Source organism: Cygnus olor, chromosome 7 (assembly GCF_009769625.2).
Source record: "Cygnus olor isolate bCygOlo1 chromosome 7, bCygOlo1.pri.v2, whole genome shotgun sequence".
Taxonomy (NCBI): domain Eukaryota; kingdom Metazoa; phylum Chordata; class Aves; order Anseriformes; family Anatidae; genus Cygnus; species Cygnus olor.
Genome location: NC_049175.1, coordinates 35,622,291 through 35,647,358, shown reverse-complemented (window position 1 = coordinate 35,647,358; position 25,068 = coordinate 35,622,291). Strand labels below are relative to the sequence as shown.

Below are 25,068 nucleotides of genomic sequence, written 5' to 3'. Positions count from 1 at the left end.
CAGACAAGCCCGAGTGGAGGGACGGGAGTGAGGTTGATCCCTGGCCAGAAGGACTTTTCTCAAAGGGAGAACTCCAGGCCCCTGCAGATACTGCCACGGCCCTGCACAAGGCCTACGGAAGACACAGAGGGATCACCTTTCCTGACAGTTCTCTTCTGGCATGCCTCAACCCTCGTGAGTACGTGGGCATGACTAAGTGGGAGTGATGTCACTTCGGGTAAAATTAAACAATCTTCCTTTCCTGTATTTTCTCATATTGGGCTCTTCTGCTTCAGCTGAGCTGTGCTGCAAACAATGGCACAAGAAATTCATACTGCATTTGGATGGTCTGCTACAATACTGCTGGAGTATAAAGGAAGAAAATATACTGCAGGAAAAATAACAGCCTTCGCAGGATTGTTCATTGCTTAGAGACTGTAACTGAATTAGTTTCTGAATTTGCTGAAGTGTGTTTTTACAACACTTTGAGGAGGGTAATGATTCGTTCTGGCTGGGTTTTATACGAGTTAGCAGCCTAGAAGCTGTTAGATTGTAAAAATGGTGACAATTTGGGTCTGAAAGTGAATCTGAGAGTCTGATTTTCAATTCCCAGTCTCAGTTTGTATATTTGTAAAACACATACATGTACAAGATTTAAAGTTTGTAGTGCAAGACCGATTTGAAACTGTCCCTCTTACTTGAGGAGTCTTGCAGGGCCAAATTATAACACTTGCATGAGCACAGGAATTTGTTAAGGATGTGTGAAAACAAACACATTATCAGAAATACAATTTATAAGCATCCAGTTAAAGGTACATGTGAAAATCTCTTGCTATCCTTCAGAAAGTAAATTGAACAGAAAAGAGGAAAACTCACCAGCATCCCAACACAACATTCAGCAGAGTAACAAGATCAGCATCTAAAGCAATTTTCAGTTAAACTAATGACTTATGGAATTAATGTTGTAATACGTTGTTGATCGTCTGCAGAAGGAATATCTGATCAACTGTATCCAGGAATCCTTCTCAGCTTGTTTCTCTTGAATGGAGATTATGCTAATACCAAAACAAACAGGGAGGTGTAGGACAATATATAACAGCAAGTTCTGAGATATTCTGATAGCTGATGTTATCTCATATTGCAAGAAAAAGTGCTTGTTTGACCCAAAGCTCCGTGATGTTTACAAGCAAAATTAACAGAATACATAATTGACTATTTGAGACACTTTTTATTAAAGGGCAACCTCTCTGACTTTGCAACATTATTGTTTTACTGCTGAGTAAATCATGCTTCTGCCTGCTACTTGCATCATGTAGCAACTACTTGATGTAGAAAACATTACCTAAAACTCACCTGTTTTCTGAAGTGTTCAGCAACTGAAAAATATGTAAGCCATCATTGTGAGTTCTACCAGCATACAAAGATGCATGTTTCTAGTGCTGCAATAACTGTGTTTTGTCTCAGTTTTGTACTACATACATGCAGGAAAAAGCATATCAATACTATGAAAGACTGCAGTTTTATCACAAACTCCCTCAAAACAGTTCAGAAAAAAAAAAAAAACCACAAAAAAACGAAGTTAGTAAGTAGCCCTATATTGAGTATAATAGTGAAATCCTGTGAGAATGAAAAGCATTAAGCAAATATATTTATTTTCTTAGACAAGTTTTTAAAATAATATTTTATTTTTTTTGAGTCAGTGGTATATTTAAAACAATCTACTGTAAGAGTATAAAGATTGTAGATAGTAAAAAACAAAAGTGTGATGACAATAAAAAAAATGCTAGAGTACAAAGTTAGTTTCCTTCCTCCCTCCCAACACCCCTCCCCATCATTGTCCAATATTTTTCAGAGGCTAATAACTGGATTTTTTTTACACTTTAAGCAATTAAGAAATTAAAAATATGTAAGGCATTATTTGCACGTACATTAATTCATTATTACATGAAAAGCAGGCACCATAAAAATTAAAACATTCTAAAAACCATCATATATACAAACTCTGTACAGAATGATGGCACAAGGACAAAGTGATTTCATTCAGTTCATACTAATCCACATGAAATATTACACATTAAAACAAAAAGTAAAAGCTCTTCCTGTTCTTGTACTTAGGTTTGGAATGACCACAAACCCTCTATCTGCTTATGCTCTTTCTTTTCCTATACACTCGTGCCTGTCTGTGGCTAAGAGGCTCTCCTGGCTTTCCAATTGATCAATACACAGAAGAACAGCCAATTGAATCAAAATGTAAATGAATGATCACCAATGACTAATTGTAAAAAGGCTATCAGCTATCAGCTTATTTATAACACAGAAGAAATAAAGAGGAGACACATTTCACAAATAAGCTGTATCTGATTTTAAGCCCTGGGCATAACCGTTATTTGGGAAAATCCTACTGCAGCTTCTCATTATCACGAAGCCTAATCCAACGTGCATTGAATTCAATGTGAATATCGTCATTGATTCCTATATACACTGAGATTAGGTATAAAATACTCAGCTCAATTAGCAGTCCATAGCTACCTAAATGCTTTAGGTACAAAATATTAAACTCTCATTTTAATCTCCACAGCTATCTATATGCCTGAAATTATTCAGAGTAAGAAAAAGAGAGGTTTAGGAAGAGAGTGCTGTCAGTTGACAAATGCCTCCCAGTCTCAAGTAGTAGAAATGCAGATTCCTTTCAAGTTTTGGGAGGGAATATCCCCAGAAATGGGGTTAATGTAGTGGTGCTTCCGAAACACTGCTAGAAATTAATCAGAGTTAGAGTCATTGCACTAAGTGTTAGATACTGCACACCTGAACGACGTAAACATTATATACCTTACAATACTTAGGGAAATGAATTGTTACAGCTTTATCTTTGGAAAAGGCTTCCTTCTTCACTGGACAATCCCAGAGTCAACAGATGTTTGCTTCCGAGTTGTCTTTGGAGGCGGAGGCGGGGGAGTCTTGCTGGGCAGTGGAGGCGGCAGGTGCTAGAAGAAAGCAAATTTGAACAGACAGCGTTATCAATGAGTGGATTTGGGAGACATTTGCTGGTTCATATATAACCAAGCGAGGCAGTAGGTAAGTCTGTAACCATCTGATATGTGAAAACTTCTCACAATCTGCTGCTATGAATACTGAATGTATTTGGCTATTAGATTAAAATGTAACTTTTACTTTTGACAATGAAAAATCTCTCAAGGGTTCATGATTAATTAGCTTAGTATTTCAGGAAAAATCTCTTGAAAGCACTGGAGAACTTTATAATTCTCTACTTTATATCATGATAGAATATTGATTTCTTGGTCTGTATTGATTGCCTTCAGCTCCTATGCACTACAGAGCTTAAAAGTTATGGTGAAGCAACAGCTTCATTGCTTTTCTGTTGTTTTTGTATTTCGCCCATTTAGAACAAAAATCATTCAAAAAAAATCTTATTTAAGCAGATAAGTAACTTGCAGCTATTACACAGTTATATTTAAAATGTTCAAAATAGAAATCCATACTGCTCATATATACATATTTAAAATCATTTTGTATGTTATACAACAGAACAAAAGCACTCTCAGTAAGACTCACTGGATAATCAAACAAAAAAAATCACTATGGAAATAAAGACTTTTTCCATAAAGTTTGGCTATATGTATGGAAAAAACAAACTGTTTCAGAAAAAGCTTAAGAACATTGCAGTTTGCTCACCGACTTTGCACTCCGGTTTTCTGCAGCCATCAGTTTTCCCATCACTGAGGCTGTGCTGCAGCGTCACACCTCATAACTGCTGTTCTGTTATTGTTTTTTTCCTAAGATTCTTCCCCCACTTAACCAGCTATTACCTCTTGTTTTCCTCCGAGCACAATGACTCTTCTTCACTGGCACTTGTTTGTGTCTGGCCGAAATCTCTCTGCCTTGCCCACCCGACCCCCAGCGCCTCGCAGGGCTGCCAGCCCCATGCAGATGCTTCACACCGCTACGACATGCACTGAGCCTGCCAAATTGCCTCCATCAGTGCTTCAAGAACAGCTCAAATGTCTGAAATGCCTCAGTGCTATACTGCATGCACTGGGCTTGGAATCTTCACGCTCCTGTTTCAACTTTTCTAATGTCTCGGACAATATAATTGGTGTTTTCCAAATCACAGTAAGAAACAGGTATACAAGCATCTGACAAAACATGTCAAAATGCGTAACAAGCCCATTCCTTTAAAAGGTACCCAAAGTTGCTATCCAAAAAGCAGAGCGGTTCTGGGTGATGCCAGGACATTTCTCCTTTCCCTGCCTCGCAAGGCTCCTGCCGTGTAGCTACTGTGAGTTACCAGAAAAATGCAAGAGAAGAAGCAGAAATGACTCTTTAAGGTAACTGAACGTGCTCTTCAAAGTCATCTTTTAAGACAGCATGAAGTTATAAACCTAGAGCTATTGTAAGACAGGCTGGTATTCTTAGTCACAAGCTAAATAGAAAGAGAAGACTGCATACTGGCAGTCAGGAACCTGACTGGACTTTTGTTGGAATATTTGTCCTGTAGCCTTACTGCAAAGAAATATTTTCCAATCTATTTCTGCAATCTTCCTAATTTCTCCAGGCTTTCCCCCTTGGTAAACAAACAGGGATCACAAACTACTGTTGGGCAACCATGCCCAAACCTTTTCTCTCCATATTGCCGCTGTCCAAAAGAGCAGGCACAGAGTACGTCGGGGTGCAGACCATCCTCTCTCCATTTCTGGAGCCTCAATAGCTCTCACCTTCCTCCTTGAGTACAAAACACTTGGCTGCCAGCATGGAAATCCATCAGTTTCCATCTGGATGAGGAACTCATGACCAAGAGCAAGGAGCTCTCCGCACATCACCTCGGGAGATCTCCTGCCTGGCATCTTACATTTGCTGTCCCAAAGGAAAACAAGGTCAGAAGATGTCATGCAGAGACTGACCTCTTAGACTCCATGATGGCCAGGGGAAGCTTCATGCTCACTGATGAAGACGGGAATTAAAGTGTTTTGCAATGAAAACTTTCATATTCACAGTCCAGTTAAAGCTTACACTCTCTCTTTTGAAGATATAACCATTATTAAAAGAAGGGTTATGTCTCAAAAGGGCGCTGTATGCCAAAGGAAAGCAATGCCAAGTAAGGGTTTTGAAGAGCAGACTCGAAGACCATACACAATTTACTGCGGACTTGCAGGGGAACACAGGGCACAGTGCTCTCTGAGATAGAAAAATATATAGAAAATATATAAAATAAAGTGTTGCTGCTGGTCTGTCTCCAAATATTGCAGTCACGCCATGAAATATTTCCTCTACCTGTCCAAATACTTTTCTTAACCTGGTATGTTAAGTCAGCTCCTGAATCCCTACTAAGACATCTGTATAAGAGTTGGAATGTTAACATTACGTAGCCTCACAGATTTAACTGTGATTTCTAGGTTTCAAAGTCTCTGAAAAAGTGCTTTGTTAAAATCATGTAACCAGGCACGGGCTTCTGGTAAGATGTCTGCACATACCGATGGTCCGCAGAACATCAGCATGCAACATGTAACTCTTCACAGAGGAGTCAGTTATTTCAAAACAAGAAACACACAGGTTCTCCTCTAAAATATATTACAAAACATAAAAATTTCCTCAGTCCTGTTCTCTCAGATGGTATCTTTAACTTCGTATTTATCACTAGAAAGAACTAACTTTGCTGATAGCATCATTTGTAAAAATCCATTTTGAATTTAACTAAGAGTATATTGGCAATAATTCTTAATTCAATTAGATCAAAGGCATTTCTCAAAGAAATGAGTCCTTCATATTGATCACAGAACAATCAAATTATCCCTGAAAACCTGCTTCTGAAGAACATATACAAAGCAAATACAATGAGAATAAGCTAAATATATATGCTATAAATAACAAGCACGAAACCTACAAGAGCTTAGATTCTGCAAGCAAATTAGGCAGAAAGAAATAACAGAGATAGGTAGATAATTATTATAATTGAATTTACAATTTCCATTAGAAATTAAGATTAATTTAGTACTTGTCCATTTATGTTACAAGCTACCAAGGAATATATTAAGTAGGACATGCAATGCTCATCGGGGCACCATTTTGAGAAATTAGCACAACAAAACTTGCCAATATGGAAGTGGTGCAAATGCAGACCTAGTCATCACTCCAAGTGCCGATACATGCTCCCTTTACTCAGCATAGCAATAAATTCGAGCACACTTTACCGTTAATATCAAACTTAGAAAATCATTATTTGCCTCATGAAGTTCATTTTACTACATTTCCACTTAGAAACTTTGCAATAAAAACTGAAGTTTCCCTTGATTTCACATGTAATGAAGAACTTCTTTGAAGCGTTCGTATTTATACTTAAATTGTGAACTTAAATTGTTAATTGCGAGCCCTCTGAACCTTAAACCATGCTTTTACTTTCTGATGAGGATAGAGACTGCTAGTTCACATTCAAACCTATTTTGGGCAGAATCCTTGACTCACATGTACCTCAGGGGAAGCAGATACCTTATGTAAAAGGCACATCTGCAACACAGAAGCAATCTGTTCCTTCCATTTCAAACAGTAAATTGCTCCCATTTGTTTGTTTTTCCCTGCTACTGAGAAGAATCAGGTTTAAAAACATTTGCTTCCATTCTTTTACAGAAACAGACTACATTACAGTATACGTGTCCTGGCTGCAGTAAAAATCAATTAAAGAAGATGAAAATAGGTATATTTTTTGCTGTGAGGAAGCAAAATAAGACACAAGATTTTTTTTTCTTTCGATCAGAAAATACTATTAAAAAGAAAATAGCAAACAAGATTTGAGTTGTACAGACAGTCCTTGCGACACTGTAAAAGAGGTATATTCCCACATTAGTCTTTTTCTTTGAAATTAAATGGTCATCAATATCACAAGCTATGAAGATCCAACAAAAGACACTTTACTTTGAAGGATTAAAAGATCTAATCAGGTCATAAGCAGTACAGGTAAGATGTAAATAGGCTATCAAGTACATGAGGCTGTGCAAACACTTTCAAATACTGAGTTCCACCCCGTTCCTTCCTGCTTACTCCGTTGTTTCTAGCACGGAGCTGAGCCACCTGACATCGGTGGCTTGTTTATTTAACATCAGCAATGAAAAATAACACACCATGTAAGCTCTTGGAGGAATAATGCTCCCATTCTAAAAGAGTAATAATGTGCCAGCTGAGAGAGAATCAACGTTAACTCCACTAATTTAAACTGAATTATGGACAGTTTAAGCTAAGTGACCATTTGACTCTGGGAGTAAAGTTACGTAGGAAATACCACAGGTAACCAATGTAAAATGACTGTTTAAGCTCTGCTGTCATACTTTATCTATTACAGCTTCAGGTGACTTTGTATCGCTGCCACTCCCTGCCCTTGCTTGCAGAGGCCTTTGATAAGAGAAAGCAATTTCAGGAGTCCCTCTGCAAAGGCACACCTTGTTTCCTTGCCCCTGCCACGAGCTAATCATCCCCTCCTTGGGACACATCAAAAATCACTCACTACAGGCAACGTGAAATTGCTCAAATGAGTGATTTAGATTGCTGCTGCTGCGTTGTTCGGCAGGGCCCTGACAGGGACTGCCTCTGCTGGGGACAGAGGCAGGCCGGGGACAGCCAGACCTGGCAGAGACTTGTGCTCATCGCACACAGGATCTGCTCCTGGCACACAGCAGCTGGGTTAACGCAGGGCGAGTGCAATTCTTCCTCTGTTAAACCACGTCTCTGCGTGTGGAGTCTATCAGTATGGCACACCACGCCGCCTAACTTCATTTTTGAAAGCAGTGTTTTTCTGGTCTAGTCCTTACACAAACAGACCTCAAGAGTTACGAGCAATACCCTCAGAATTAGGTTTAGACTCCAGACCGAAACAGTATTTCTTACTGAAGGCCCGGGCCCTGCGAGAGCTATAAAGCAACGCGCTGCCGATCGGGCAGAGCTAAACCGCAGCTTGATCCCAGGTAACGCGGGCGGCGGAGACGTGGCCGCTGCCGAAACAAAATCAAGGGTGCTGCTTAGGGACACATCAGGGGCTCTGTGCCTCGAGGCAGACAGCAGAACGACACATTTTTCACTCAAAATCCTGTGACAAGCCGTGGCAGGCCATTGATTTTGAGACTTATTAAAAAGTGACTCCTTCCTAGGCAAGAGCTTAACCCACCGAACCCCAGCCCATCCCAGGCTGAACTTCACGCTGGGAGGAGAGCTTGAAATGCTTCCCGTCTCCAGCAGCCAGCAATAATGATCAGGTGGCAAGTAAAGAACAGACTTTTTGCTTCTTCTGCGAGCACACAGGATTATCTTGTGGGAAAATACCTTCTGGGTACATGATATAACTATGTGCATCGTAGAAAGATGGAATTAATCAGGGAATCACTGAACAGTCTGGGTTGGCCTTACAGACCTTACAGACCACCTGGACCCCTTCCCCCAGCCCAGGCTGCCCAAAGCCCGCCCAGGCTGCCCAAAGCCCCCCCAGCCTGGCCTTGGGCACTGCCAGGGATGGGGCACCCACAACCCAAAGCTCCACATTTCTTCCAAATATCTAATCTAAACCTAAAGCATGGAAAGGCTTTGGTCAGAGTGTCTGCTTTTTAAAAGAGGATACATTTACTTCCATTTGTGATCAAATGCGGTTCACAAAGGCAAGTTTCTAACTTAATAGTACTGATTAATAATGCAGTTTTTCCAATTTCACTCTCTCCAACTTCTCCACAGAAGACTGCTACCAGCCACCCTCCTGCTGCCCAGGGCGCGTGAGCCTGCAGCGAGCCCTGGCCCACCTCTGAGCAGCGCTGGGAGTCCCAGGCAGGCTGCACCATGCCACCTGGGGGTTTCCCCTGCAGACTTCACCAGCCTAGGGGAACCAAGCAATAGGACTTTTGTAAGGCATTTAGGAAGGAAAGGGAACCTCTCAGGCAGCTGATGGCAACCTCCCAAGAATTCATGTCAACAATTGCAAACAATGAAGCAACTGCTCCCTAATTACCTGCTACCGTCATGGTTTCGGCTGGTTTTCTAGCCTCAACTCTTTTCCTTCGTCCACATGAGGACAGTACTCTTGCCAAAGCCTCTTTCTTTTTTTTCCTCACTGCAGCTAACCTAACAGAGCTGAAGATGAGCACTGCAGTATATGCACTGCAACACATCAAAAATCCCCTGGATTTAAACTTCTGTGTAAACACTTCCATTATACCCATTTAAGTAGTAAAACGATCCCCAGTCTGAATGTTACTCAGGCACTGGGATCCCAGCGAATCAAAATTAGCGCTGTTGCCATCAGCCACGCGAGCCTGCTTTGGTTCTCACTTTAGGCACCGCTACAGCCCTTGCTGTCCCCTGCTCGCAAAATCTTCCGTCTGCTGCCAGATTGATTGAGGTCATCTCACCCAAACCATTAGCTGATCTCAGTAAGTGTTACAGCCAGTATTATAAATGTAAGTGCTCCTTTGTCTATTTTCTTTGAGTTTCCCTTTTTGCTGTGAATACAAAGTAGGCAGTTGATTTGTATGCAAGGGTATGGATGAACCCATAAAGAATAAGAAGTGCCTAAAGGAATCCCTTGATGTAATAATAATCCTTGCAGGAGCCGTAGACTTCTTTTTTATGTTCCCATATATTACTAAGAACATTTTTAGCGGAACAAATCATACAGTGCAAGAAAAAATATATAAGGGTATCATAGTTATCAATGAATAAGAGGAGAATCAGATAATTATAATTAGATGATTACTGGGATAAGAGACTTAAGTAGACTAAGCTAACAGTAGACTTCAAATAATCTAAGATTACAATCTCAGACACTAAATGACACTATTCCCTGCAGTTTCAAGGTTTTCTTGGTGTATTTATTAATGTACTCTTTTCAGTTCACTAAAGTGCTTTTTCTGTTGTTGTTTTTCCTAACTGACTACAAAGCAACCCCAGCAAGTCATGTAATAACTTCTCATGCAAGGGAATACTTCCAATTCAAAAGCTACTGATACAATCTTATCTATCACATTTTTTACTAATTTTTCTTCACTGATACAAAATGTGTGTAATTTAAAAGATCATTAGTTTACTGGGCAGAGAATCATAAAGTTATGAAGTATGTAGTTATTTGACCCCTGAAACACAAGGCATTAAAAACTGCCCAGTGGGATTTAATCAGAGCAGTAATAAGAATTTACCCATTTGATCTTTCATATCCAGCTCTACTCATTTTATGTTCTTTACAGCTATAAGCTTGATTTAATAAATTTGTAGAGTAATTGTAATAAGCCTAGAAACCTTTCCTAAAATTAGTTCTAAGACTAGTACCTGTGGCTTTGTGACAAATCAGCTTTAGATCTATTTTCCAGACTTTGAAACTGTATTACCTCATCTTGGAAAGCTTTTAAAAACAGATGCTGAGGAAAATTGTGGATACCTGCCTAAGGAGATACCACTTTTATTTGGTTAGATTTCTACAGGATGCTCAAATCCTGAGCTCCTTCAACACTGGATGTTAAACAATGGGGCCTATTTCCACAACAACAAAAAATATTAAGAAAAAAGTATGGAAGGAGGCTAAGCAGTGACAGTAAAGAAAAAAAAAATATTTAAGACCTGAATAGAACTTTGGAAAAAAACAAACAAGAGAGCACATTAAGGCTATTTTTATGATGTTCCATTTAGTGATGTGGAAACCCTGCTCATGACAGGTACAGGAGCTGTGCAAGGTCACATTTCCAACAGCAAGGAGACCAAGGCTAGTATTGGGGTCTTCCTCAGATCTGGGCTCCAACCAGCACAGCACGATGGCATTTGCAAATAGTAAAATAAATATCTAGCATTTGTCCACTTCGTGGAAACCCCTTCAAACAGCCTTGAAAGGATGGAATAAAGAACCTGGGATTTTATTCCTCACTGCATATTTTATCATCTCATTTTATCATCTTTTCAGCTGAGAACTGAAGTCATGTTTACAATCCTGAGCTACTACCATAACCTAAAACTTACAACTTACAGTATAGCATATAAAATGAATTTACTATCTTGGAGCTCATAAAGGAAGTTTAACAAATTTGAAACTTAATTTGAATTTCTCAGGCTTCTTCATGAGGCTTGATTCTTTAGACCAAAATCCTGGCAATCCTACTGTACATTCTGTAAGTTTCCATTTAGAGGTCTGTATCCAGGTTAAGCACAGCTGGCCCCGAGAGAGAAGACAGTGAAATGGGTAAAAGTGAAAGTTTGGAACATTTTGTCAGAAAATAGAGGAAAAGGGTTCATAAGAAAAATCAGTTAAAATGTTCACAAAACCCATCCAGACACAGGGAAGAATGATAGAATAAAAGATAAGAATAGAGAATTTTTCAATTTATGACTGTGAATTAAACGTGGTGTTTTGAACAACACTGCTCACGTTTCTGAAGTTACTTCTATACCTATTTTTCCCCATTTAGCCTGAAAACTAAATTACTGCAACTACACAGTTAGAATTCCATACATGAAAAAAATCAGTCTTGTGTACTGTTACACATTGTGATAGTTTCTTACACAATACAACTTTTCATACACACAAAACTGAATTCCTGCCTGACTTTATTCTCTGCTGAGATAAAAAATGTTTTCTCTAACCATGAAATTTACTGAAAAGCAAATTATTTAAAGAATTTAATTTGAATGATGAACTTCAGAGAAATAATGGAAGATACCTCTACAAACAAAATAGAAATATTACCAGCGAGAATTTTGCCACAAAATAACAGCTTGGCCAAAGTTATAAATTTCAAAGTCAAAGAAAAGAACACCTCTTTAAACATGTTTGTTTGTTTTTTTTTTTTTTTTTTCAAAAAGAAAACAAATGGCCCTTCTCAAAAGTACTGCTTAAAAGAAAAATACTAAATTATTTTTAAAGGCTTCCAGGATGCAGGAAAACTAAGTTGAAAAAGTGTATTTTCTTCAGAAAGCTAAGAACCACGTTCATGATGAAGAATGTTTCTAAGCTCTTTCCTCAAAGGGAGCATGCGTGTTTGCCTCTAGGAAACAAGTGGCAATTGAATGCTGACAGAACAGAGCTCCAGAAGGAAAATATGTCAGGTACATATTTTATTTCCTTTCCTGAGACAGGATTGAAAGGCTATAAAAACTAATTTGCTGCTGAGACTACATCCTGTCAGTTTAAGCTCCCTTACCAACACGTCTAAAAACATTTTGCTGAATCTTCTCCACTAGAATGAATCCAAGCTCACTTTAAGTCGATCCCAATGAGCGATGCTGTTCCTTCCTACTTCAGACATTTGTTTGCAGCTGCAGAAATCTATGGATCTGCTGACGTCCACCAGCAGGGTTACATCTCGCTGGGGATGGTTAAAAATGAAAAAGCAAAGAAAACTGCAGAAAATGATCATCATCAGTAGGACTCACCCTTTGATGAGCAGGAGGGGACGTTGTTGGACTGATCAAGTCTTGGCTTTCCATGAGATTCCCATAATCGGCCATGCTTCCTTTGAGAGGCAGTGGAGGAGGGATGTCTGTGAGGTCGGTACTAGACATGCCGTTCAGTTCCAAATCTGTGAAAACCAGCATTTAGTTAACTCTTCAATAACTGAATGGAATCCAAAGATTCAGACTCCGTCTATTCTTATGGCATTGATAATATGACAATGCTACACATGCAACATCTTTGTCCGCTCTTCGTTGCCTCTATAATTATCTGTAGTTCATGTAATGAGGGATTTTAAAGGAAAAAAGAACAAGTGAACCAACCTCCCTATCAACGGGAAGCATGCACTGTTGGAGTTGCATTGGACTAATTTTTAGGATACACTCAAAAGACTTGAACAATCCTCTCTTTTTAACAGAAAATGAAAATACTCTTCCCTTCAGATTTCACTCCAAAATATTCATAGCTTGGCAAATACAATTTTCTCAGCTGTAAGCTCTGCATTTATACCTTGTATATTAACAAACAAGACAAGTTTTGCTAAGTGCACTAAGAGAATATAATTGAGCTAAGATTTATTTACTTTCCTACAGTAAAATACAAGCTTCTTGTTAATAAAATGCACAGATGAAAGCCTATAATTAACTACATCTCTCTCAAAAAATTTCAAACTCCAGGTAACTATAATAAATGAGCAGTCATTAGTTGTTGAGTAAATAAACTCATGCAAGAAAAAGTACAAAACATTTATTATTACTGGTTGCTGGGTAGAAAATTCCCTTTTCTTAGCAGATAAATCCTAGCAGGTACGTGCTGCAAAGGGGAATAGCCTGAGGGATGATAAAGTTTATTGAGGTCTGAGGCATACATGGGTTTTTGTGTAGAAATCCACCCACGGTGTATTTCAGGGTAATTCAGTCATTTGAACACAGGCAAAACCCACTGTGAGCTTTACAAGATAAGAAACTTAATTTATTTTTGATAAATTAGGGCAAGTGTTTTCATTTAGGGAATGAAAAAATAATATTTTTATTTTACTAGGATGATCTGTAAAACAAGTGGAGGACTTGTTTATTCAGATATTTTTATTGCAAGGTTTCTATCAATATCTTATAAGCAGTGCCCTTTTATTGTTCTCTAAAATGGCCTCTCGCTAACACAATTTAACTGTAAGGCTGTATTGATTTGTCACTGAAAACTGTAATTTTACCCTTCATCCTTTCACTTGAACTTTCACTACATCAGGAACAGGAATATTTTTCATCTCGGGATTTCAAACTTTCAGTGGTTTCTTCTACATCGAGCTGAAAAGTGTTGTTTGTCCTCCAGGACCTGAATTTCTCATCGCTTTTTTCTATAGCTTCTGTTTTTCATCCTTCCTTTTCCACACGGAGGATTTCTCCATTCCCCAAACATTTCAGTATTCATAACACTTTCTTTTATATACCTCCATCAGAGTCTACTTCTACCATGCTCCTGTCGTTAGAACATAACCGTAAAATGAACTTCCCCGGTCATTTTGTATTCGCTTCCCATCCATGCTGTATATTTAAAGATCACAGACATTTGAGCATAAACATCACAGAAAAGAGCTCCTTGACACATGTGCCACATCTCATCTACAACTTCATATGTACCTACCTATACTTGTATATATGTACTTACCGTTTTTTTTTTTTTTTTTTTTTTTTTTTTCCCATGCAGTGTAGGGTGATGCTGAGAGATGTTTGGAAAATGTCATTTTTTTTAGAATTGTAGCTTAAGCAGAACCTTGGATCCTACTTTGTAGAGGGAATCCTTCTTTTGGCATTACTGTAAGCAAGCCATGTTGTTAGGTCTCCCTATATACATTCCTTATGTGGAAACTGAAAATCAGCATAACAACGTGCTGTCACGGATAGACAAACATTAGAAATTCAGTCTCCCAGTCCTCTAGTAGCCAAATTTAACTGCCCTGAACACTTTGGCAAACTATTTAGTAGAACAACAGCATTGTATAATGAAAAAAAAAAATATTTGGCCTGACTAGCTAATCTCTCACACGGTTTAATGAAATCCAAAAGTCATCTAGCTAACTTCCGAAAAAAAAGGTGTCAAACACAAACTGTTGTGTTATATAAATATCTACCCCTCATTTTTGTTTTGCTATTGTTATTCAAAGCATTTCATCAGACTAACATGGTTTGAATATTTTCTCTTTACTGGACACGTGCCATTGAGAATGGTAAAGAGATCGGTTAGATAACTTTTTTTATCTCAACCTAATGACCAAATTTTACACTCCATTCTCCTAAACTGCCTGCTAACAAGCAAGCAATATTGCGTAGCAACCCATTAACTGCTTTTAGCCAATTTGTGTACTGAAGTAACTTCTTTGTCCTTGGAATTCCACAAAAAAATTATCATTGTAATCCCTCAGGCAATTATGGACAAGTTATATATATTTTGCAGTAACTCAAACCTATTTTATGTAATGCACGTAAATCTCAAGCACATAGATGTAAATATTCTCAGAAACACACGATAGTTTCGGATCCTTTTTAAAAAAGAGATTGAGTTGGTTTTAATAAATTGCATATAAAAAGAAATAATCTCATTCACTTTTTTTTTTGGTAGGAGTACCTGTACTGTAATTCTGTGTATTTCCATTTTTTTTTTTTTTTTGTATACTCATAGGTTTTGGCTATCAAAAATTTAAAGAAAGGAGGGAGATCAGTTATCAAAATAGTGGTTTAGGGTGTCTGACTAAGCAAAGGAAGCATTGAACTGATTTGAGCTTGTTTATCACTCTTCTGAAATAGCTTTGTAACCAACAATTCCAAAATCATTTAAGCAAAGCCACATGTCTTTTAGAAGATAGTTCTGTTGCTATACATTTGTAGAATAAACATTCCCCTGCTTACAGGACATATATTCACAAATGGCAACAAGAACTTTCCAAAACACTCCTTATTTAAGGGAAAAGGATTTAAGTATCAAAAAAGTAAATAAACCAAAACGACCATCAAACAAGATTTTTTATTATTATTTTTTTAAACTCAATCTATTCCCCTCTTTACTAATATTTAACATTTGACTGGTGCATTAGCATTTGGGTAAACATACCATAATTTATCACATGCTAGCAACTGAAAACTGAAAATCAGTTTTTGGAGAACAGCATTGTAAAAGAAATATGTGACGTACTACACCCAGATTTACAATAGGGTTTCCTGAAGGCTGAAATAAACATATGATATTTTACAGAACAGCTAAGTGATAGACTTCAATGTCAAAAAACCCTACAACATTGGAAATGGCTTTTTTTTTTCCTTTGGCTTTTACTCACTACATAGTAAATAAACATTCTTTTAAGGTACAATTACATTACAGGGTTATTTTTTCATCCTTTATGCTCCCAAATATCCCAAATCCAATACAGAATCACGTTCAACACTAATTTCTGACAATTATTAAATACCTATGCAATTGTTGATTATATGAAAAGGAAAAGAAACTTTTCCAATGCAACAATTTTGCTTTTGTAAAATGTTTAAATGATTTTTGTTGGTGGTAAATTCCAGGTTAAGAGGTAAGTTGTTCTTAGTCCTGCAAAAGACATCCCCTGGTGATGACAAAAAAATAAACTATAAGAACTCATCCCGAAGTGTGATGCTTAACGTGATGCTCAGGAAACACAATTTCCCATAGGAAGTTATTCTGCAAAAAATATTCTGGGAAAACAAAATGTAATTTAAGACTTACTGGACTGTATGCTGAAAGAAAGCTTTGTCCGTGGAGTTATTGGGGGTGGTGTCACTTGGGAGCTGGGAGGCGAAGGAGAGACGGAGAAGCGCCTTTCGCTTGAAATGACGTTGATGACCTGGCTTTTTGGTCTCTGTGGTCTTAGAGGGCTGATCTGCACAGGGACAAAAACAACGAAAATCCCAATTATTTCACTGCAACATGGCATGAATATAAGTGGATACTGACCACCACAGCTCATCAAGGTTAGACAGTAAAGGAATACGCGTTGTTACTGAGCAGCCGACTTTGTGACTGCTGTATTTTCCCAGTACTTCCTCAACAGCGATAGGATAATGATAACATACAACTCTTCTGAATTAATGCAGTATTTTACAGCTTGAAATGCTCTTCCTGTCTCCCCAGGAATAACAATGAGTCTTAATCCATACACCTTCCTATAGCCTAACATATTTTTCTGAGGCAATGAGCCAAATCCCAAAACACTTGCTTAACATGTTACAGTAGTAAGTAAGCCTACATCCTCACACGTGATTGTGTCATATTCAGAACCTTTTCTTTCTTCTCACATGGCTATACTTTCCTTTAAAATCTCTCTCCCTAATTGTTTGCATTCTCTAAAAATATAAACTCCTGTGCTTATATTTAATTCACTGAAATATACCTATTGTTTCACTTCATAATCCATTTAAATTTTCCATCAGAAAACCTGAAATGATACTTGTAATCTTATGAGCAACAAATATTGAAGTAATTAAATAAGTGAAACCTTTCATTAAGTTTAATGCTGAACTCTACTGTTTCTTACCCATCCACTGTCCCCCACATTTCCATCAATCACAGTGAGGGAAGGAAGTTGTTAATTCTAAGGAGAGCACAGAAAATGGAGCCGCAGCCTGAAGTTAAGATGGGAAGTATTGCCAAGGTCATGCATTAGGGCAGAATGGAAGCTGCAAGAAGAAATTCATGCTTTTTGAATAATTTTGTCATTTCATAAATGACAATGGTGAAGGAGAAGAGTACAAGAGTACTTCCTTGTATTTTCAGAAAACAAAACCTAGAAGGGCTGGCATAAAGGTCTCCATGGTAATTTCTCTTAGAAGGCTCTCAAAGTACGCAACTTTTTTTTCACAAAGACCTCCGATTAACCTTTCAGAAGTTTGCCTGATATTAAAATTCAAGTCCCAAAGACTCCAAAGGTTTCTTTCAAGATCTTTTACAGCATATTTTTAGTGGAATGGATAAGCACAGTAATTGCTTTCTCAGAGGTATAAAATTACGAAAAAGCAACTAATAAAAATGTACTAGCTGACCAGGAAACCTGCAACGCAAGCACCAAGACAAAAATAAAATAAAATATAAAATCAAGTTTACAAGTTAACCTGGTCTGTGGCTACTTAACTAAAATAAATTTTAACTTCTTATATGACTGACTAGATTGTTTCTCTTCTTAAGGTTCATATACATCATGGTTCTGCTAGGGAATATGAACTCTTTGGAGACTGCTAATCCATAATGAACCCATTCCTAATTTTTTTTAGTCTAACAAAAGTGAGATCAATGGTGAGCAATGTTAGATGTCACTAAATCAATAAAATGTACAGCCTATTATTCTGATTACTAACATAAGCTTTCGAGCGCTCTGTTAAATACCTGGCCTCAGTGTTAGATTTGCTATCAGCCTCTGGAATCAAAGAACTAACAAAGAGAATTTATGTTAAAGAAGTTTATGTGACACTTAAAAGAAGATATAAATCTCTAGAAAACTATAAAGACATTACTGATGATCTTCACATACCAAAGCATTTAATTTATCTTTTGATAAGATCAGAGCGGTACAAGATCTCTGTAATTAGAGTTTGGGTTTTGATCAGTCAGAAAATTCATTACAAGTACAGAGAAATTTGAAAAAAAGTATTTAACCATATAACTAGAGAAAATGGTTCCAAATACACAATTGTATAATCTTCTCATGTTCTTCCACGAAGATTTATTTAATTGGTGAAAAATAAGTTCCTGCATAAGAAAGTGCACCACAGTGACAGAAATACCCATTGCATCAGACAGCATCGTATCTGAGCAGAGCAGCAGCGGCTCTGCAGAAATGGGAACGGCCGCTGTCTGCGTGACGGGGCTGCTGCGCCTCTTACCTGACAATGACAAGGCTGAACACACACTGCACTTCTACACAGATTATTTTGATAAATCCCACTATCCAAATCCACTGTGGGTTCTCATTTACTCTGCCTCACCCACGTTAATGTCAACTGCAGGTTTTCCAGGTCGCTATGTGTTCTTCAGCATCACTTTAAGCTAGACTACATCACCCAGTCTTGGTGTGAATGTTGGGTGAGACGTGCGAGGAGGCACGTTGAAGTCAGCACATCACGTGTCTGCTAGGCCTCCTGCTCTTTCATTTCATTCTTCTTGCAGGAAGAAGAAAGAAGGGTTGGACCTGATCTGGCACTGACAAACCCACGCTGGCTGGTACTCTTCCATTCCTTTTCTCGGAGGTGCCTATAAATTGTCATGGTACTAAGGAAAAGAATGCCTTCTGCTGCAAAAACCTCCAAGCATTTTAGAAGTCAGAGTTGAAGTTCTGTTAGAAACTTCACCAACTAAAAGGAATACTCTAAGTGAATTAGCAATGCTACAAATCACTTCTAAAATTCTCAATGGAAGGAATCCAGTAACTATAACATGAAATATTATAGCAACTAATAGCAGATTAAAATCTCACTATAAAAGCTCTTTAAATGTATGTTTTAATTTCAATTTATTGTCAATTTTTTGTTCCAACTTTTTTGGGGAATAAAAAAGAGTATTTCACTTTCCCATTCCATCATCTTTTCATTTTTATTTTTTTAAGCTAGCAAACTTCCTGCTTCCAAGGTCCCAATACAAGAGAAATCAAAATGCCTTTTCCTTTATAAAACACAGCAGAAGCATTGCTTTGGGAGTAATTTTGACTTTAAAAAGGGAAGTTGTGCAAAACGCAGCCCACAAAAGTAGAACACTGGAAAATTTGAGTTCTTACAAAAGATAATGATTTCTCCTCTATATAATTAATAGGGGACATATCTCTCCCGAGTGCAGCAATTTTAACAGAAGACAAATTTTATCTTTAAACTACTTGACATTATCTTTCCAAAATTCTTGAAGACAGCAGGGGGAATTGTACAACCACTCTGTAAACTAATCTCGAAAGAGTGTTACCTCTATTTCATATACTAGAGAACCACATTAACACCAAGCATTAAAAATTGACCTGGTCATTTTGGAGCTCTTTCAAGTAGTTTGCAGATACTTAGAAGGGAGACTTTTTCCTCTTAGCAGTAAATTCCATTTCTTATTGATCTGTGAATTTCAAGAAGCTCAGAGTAACTGTGAGTAACTAATTCTGGCATTTAATTTCCTTCCTTCTCTATAATCAGGGGAAAATTAGTCATACCAGTCATGCACTGAGAGCTCTCAACTAGGGAAAGAGAGGAAAACTCCTGTTGGACTTTGTTCATTTCTCCTCCTCGGATGACAAACAGGAATGTGCCTGGAAGGGTTTTCATGCCCCCTTTCCAGGTTTTAAGATCTTCTCTGCCTCAAAAAAGTTCTCACAACATGCACAGCACGGCAAGTGAAGAGTTAAAACAAGCAGGAATACATACAGGGATGTAAATTCAAAGAGGTCGGAGGGGTAAACTTCATCCACTGAAACTGGCAGTGAATGGCACTAGTCTGACGGTGCAAGAGGACGAGTCTTCAGAAGTAAATGAGCCTGCCCTTGGCAAACAGATGCAGGCTGCTTCCAATCACCTTTTTGTCTTTTGTGTACTTGGAAAGGGCTTCCAGAAGGTTTGCTTTGTGATTTTCACAGGGTCTGAGGTGAGGTGATTGACCAGACTGCGGTTCCCCGGTCAGCCTGCTTTGCCCTTCTTGCATGCAGGTGCAGTCACAGCATTTGCATTTCTCCAGTCATAAGCAAACTTCTCCAACATCCAAGACCTTCCAGAGATGGCAGTGACCTTGCACTGACATCAGCCAGTTTTTTCACCATCCTTGGATGCCTCCCATCTGGTCCCGGGGCTCTGTGCAAATCCAACCGACTGAGCTGCTCCAAAATAAAACTTCCTTCTCTTGTGGCTCTTATCCCACAAACTCCGCTAGTCTGTTTAGGGATCTGGGAGGTGTGAGTGCAAGCCTTGCCACTGCAATATTCAGGTTTAGACAAAACATTACTGCTGCAATGTGCCTCATACGTCCAGAGTGGAAAGCGTTGTGTGCAAAAGATGAGGCACAGAAATTTATGCACAATGTATTTGCTCTCTGAAAACTGGTTTTGATAGGAGCAATATCCACTTAAACAAACCAGGACTGATCCCAAAATTACTGAAATCAATGGGAGAACTGTCACCGACTTCAAAGGAGTTTGGGTGAGAAGCCTGGGGGATGCACAGGGATTTTATCTGAGTTTTTGCTAAGCTAATACAGGGCCTACGGCCATATCAGACAGAATAAGGCTCTGATCTTCCCTGATGTCAGGAGACACATCTGAGAGATTAGATCATCTCTGGATGGAAAAAAAAGAGCAAATCCAGAAAACACAGGAACTATGGCTGAACATCTAAGCAATACTCAGCCACAAATACCAAGCAGAAGGAGATAGAGGACATCAAGGGCAGAGAGAAATCGTTTCCAAAGTCCAATGTAAATGACAGAACGACCAATGACGGACTTTGCTGAATTAAAAGTTGGCTCTACAAGTACATGTGTAAATCTTTAAAAGAGCACTACATTTATTTCCTGAGGGCAAGTTTTAAACTACTGGCCTCAAAACAAGTGTCCAGCCAGAGATTCAGAGGTTACGCTTAGTTCATGAAATCCCTGCTCCAGCTTAGGATGGACTTGCTTTCCATTTCAGAACTAAAACTTCTGAAGTTACCTAAGCCTTCAGGATAGTTTCAGTGAATTAAATATACACCAAGAAGAGAGGGCTTAAAAGAGATATGCCCTGTAGTTAATATGCTTATACACAGCCACTGGTGGAATTGCTTACGATTTTCTGCTTAAAATAGTCTTTCAAGAGTACGTAATTCCATGCACGAAATGACCTTGTAACATTTCCACCAAAAGTGTCTTGCAGTAGTCAGCTGAAATATGAGAAAACCCATCACAGTCTACTGGGAACCATAAATTCAAAAGGCTGCTAAAACGGAAGCATTTATTTTACTTAGAATATATCATCTGGTCCTTTTGCCAAATAGCCATATATATATTTTGGTAAGATTTTTATATAAGATACCATGATTTTTTACACTGTAAATAAAATCTTTATTTTTAATTCATTAGGAAATATACTAACGTTACGGTGTATTCCCTTAGAGTTATTTTCGATCCAAAAACGAACTAAATTCTAAATACCAACATTTTTATTTAAAACCAGAAAGAACACTGCTCAGAATGGGATAAAGCATTATGTGTTAATAAAGTTACCGTTTCTGAAAGGATCACTGCTTCAGACTGCTGCAGAGAAATATCAGCAGGTTTAAATTCTTTATCAAATATTTCTTGATGCTTGCTGTTCCGTTTCTCCTTCTTCTTTTCTTTCTTATCTTTATCTAGGTCATCCTTGTCCAATTTATCTTGAGACCTAGAATGCATCTTTTTTGGCAGGAGGGGCTCAAGCACAAACCTAAAGAAAATTGTTCAATAGATCAATAAAATACAATTTTCAAAACACCTAATTTTAATTTTCATAGTCCCCAAAGCCTCACTTTAGTTAAAGATGATTTGCTAATCAGTAAAACTCTATTGGAGAGAATGTGTGGGCAGGAGGTCAGAACAATCATTATTGTCTCACTTTAAAATTTACTGCAGAACTGCTGAAGGACCAGTAACGTATTTCCCTGCTCTATAGTATATTTACTATTTCACAGGTACACAAACTTCCGAATTTCACTGTAAGTGGTTATATAAAAATGAGCCCAAGATATATATGGTGGCACCACAACAGGCATGCTGACAGACCCCTGGGAACTCAAGCGGAGATCAGCACTGTGCAAGTGAGGGTGACTGGGCAGGGCTTTAAGAAATGTCACCTCCACTACCTGAGCTCCTTGGAAGTAGCTGGTATGTCTACCGATGGCTTTAAGGATTTCTTCAAAAAAAATATCCAAGTCCTCAAATTCCTCCTCTTTTTTTTTTTTTTTTGGTGGGGGAAGAGGATATATTTATTCCCTGGAACAGGAATAACTGTTGAGAAGTTGTTTTTTAGTGGTGTAGTGAGCTTCTGTTGAACATGCACAACACAACAAGCTTTCTAATGCTCGTAACTCATCCAAATCACTGTCTGTTTTCATGGAAAAGCCAAAAAGCATCACATCTGTACCAGTCATTGCACTGAAGTATGAAGTATAGAGGTTTAACCACAGACACAATAGCTGTTTCTTTCAGTAATTACACAGTGTTTGTTAGGATATATAAGACATGGGTATGCACAGATATATTCACCTACAGCACACACTGACGAAGATGAAACAGGAATGAGGAGCTCAGAGCATTCTGATATTACAGAGAAACACAAGAATGATCTTTCTGACAGTAACTATGGGCCAGGTTATTCGCCAAGGAGTGGATGTTTTCCCACCTGGACTCTTCCACACCCAAATCCATCTACTTCACATGTGAATACATGCATGGCTGATACACCACTACCGTCATCTCTGAAATTTCTACAATACACAACTTTCTGTCTTCAAAGAAAAAAAATACCTTAGGGCTTTAATGATTTTTTAAAGTAAAACTTCGCTTTTTTAAAATAATTTTTATTTTATAAGGAAAGACTATTCTAAATAATATTGGAACCCTTTTAAGCTAATTTTTTGCTCAGTAATTTAAAGGAACCACTCTTTTACCTCACCTTTTTAATGACTAGTTTAAATAAAAGGCAAAGAGACATTTTGCTCTTAATTAGCTAAAAGATTCTTAGCTAGACCTAAAGTGTTTTATAATTTATACTATTAACTTAACATACTAGTAAAATCATAACCCAGTTAAAATTATTCTAACACAAATTAAGAGGATGTCGCAAATCAGTGTATTAGAAAAATCAAACCACAAAAACCAAACAAAAACTCCAAAACAACCAACCAACCAACCAACGGAAAGTCGCTTACCTTTTAATTTTGGGAAAGTATTTATGTTGCCATGATGATGCACCCACATAAGCCAGACTACTAACAGTGTAATACTGGGGGGGTTCACATTTCATACAATTCACAGGGAAGCCATCCTAATCATCAGCAGTATCCAGCACAAAAAAATTCCATATCGTGTTACTTTGTGACTATTTGTTTTTTGTTGTTGCTATTGTTGTTGTTTCAAGCACTAAAGGCCCTTTAGTTTCAGCATAATTAGGCTCATTTGATGAAAAGATACACAAAAAAGTACCTGCAGCAACAGCCCCTGAGTTATTGCCCTCATAACAGGAGCCAAATTCATACGAGCTGGTAGACAAAATTGCAAGCTTAGTTGCTAGACAGAGCTTCTTATCTCTCAGTGTCAAAGTGCTTCACAAAATATCTTACATCCCATTTTACAGACAGAGTAAAGGAAGGGGAATATGACTTGCCTGGGGCTGCAAAGCAGGTCAGTGACAAAGCCTGGAACAGACTGCAGCTCCCTTGACATTGTGCATTTATTTTAGCCGCCTGAATCGTGCATTTTGGCTGTTTCTGAGGGCCGTGCTGTGCTGGATGGCGGTGACAGCCCCCTGCATGTGGCCGTGCTTTGCGGGCAGCTTGCAGGTTTTCAGTAAGAATTGCTGTTCTTCACACAGTGATTAATTGCTTCCCTTCTAGGCACTCCTATTATTAGTACTATTAATTATTTGTACGTGGTGTATCAGTGATACAAATGGGCCAGCATGCCACGCGTGTGCTGGAAGTACATGAGGACTTTCAACTTACGGCAAAACACACAGGCAGCCTGGGCCTTCCCATCTCCCAGCTCATGCCTCTAAGTGATCCTATCTGTACTGCCACAGGCCCATTTTAAGCGGAGAATAACCCAAAGGCCTTTTCTTGAAGTCAGAGGTTTATTTATACGTAGAGCTGGCAGTTGTAAAACACACTGTGTCAACGTCTGCTTTGAGTTTTTACTGTTTAAAAGCTCTGAAGCAGGGGAAGCTGGGCGGCAGCATAAAATACAAGTTGGGTGATCTGGGCAAGACAGTCAGCTCCATTTTAATTGTTTTTCATAGCTCCATCTCTAATCTTGCAAGTAATCTATCTCGAAGAGTGGGGAAATGGAATATAAGATGGATCAACTGACCATAAACCCAAGCAGACATAAGTAAGCTATGTAAACTCCTTCCAAGTTAGTAGTGACACACCATTCACATCATTCTTACTGTCAGTTGCATTTTAGAGGTCTTTCAGTATGTTTCTTAAATCTGATGATTTTTCTTCTCCTGCTCCACTGATCAAACAAATAAGCATTTTCTCTGTTCTTCTGAGTGATGGTATTTGTTCGCTATGTCTTCCTCGCATGTGTTACAGGTGTGTTGCCCCGGGCTCAGGGCAGGAGCTGAGCTGCACTGTGATCTTTGTGAGTGTTGGTTTTACACGTGTATTGAGTAGACTCATGAGATCCTCCAAAATTGCTAAGTGACATGCACTGCAACAACGCTGGGATGGAGATGCAAAAATTATGAAAGTAGCTTTCAGTGGAGAAAGAAAGATACATATAATGATTTTGAAGGGAAAAAAGAAAGAGGTTGAGGCAGGAAGGGAGAGAATTAAAGATGAGAAACAGAAAAGGAACAAAAACATTTTACTTCCGAAATAAAATGAAGTTGCCTGTTAGCCTGGGATGGTAGGCACGCACAAGTTCCAGCAAGGCAACTTCCATGGCTGAATTAGTGAAAATGCATT

At 38.3% G+C, this 25,068-nt stretch overlaps 1 protein-coding gene across 2 annotated transcripts in view; it reads right to left on the bottom strand.

The window, feature by feature from the left end:
- Positions 1–1,649: 1,649 nt before the first annotated feature.
- The window catches only part of DOCK1 (dedicator of cytokinesis 1), a 283,861-nt gene continuing 260,442 nt past the window's right edge, over positions 1,650–25,068 (bottom strand). For both annotated transcript variants that reach the window (XM_040563057.1, XM_040563056.1), the window contains exons 49-52: positions 21,629–21,827; positions 16,142–16,295; positions 12,379–12,524; positions 1,650–2,963 (exon numbers count right to left, since the gene is read on the bottom strand). In XM_040563057.1, coding sequence (XP_040418991.1) covers positions 2,868–2,963; positions 12,379–12,524; positions 16,142–16,295; positions 21,629–21,827 — 595 coding nt within the window. In that variant the 3' untranslated portion in view covers positions 1,650–2,867. The remainder of the gene's footprint in view (positions 2,964–12,378; positions 12,525–16,141; positions 16,296–21,628; positions 21,828–25,068) is intronic.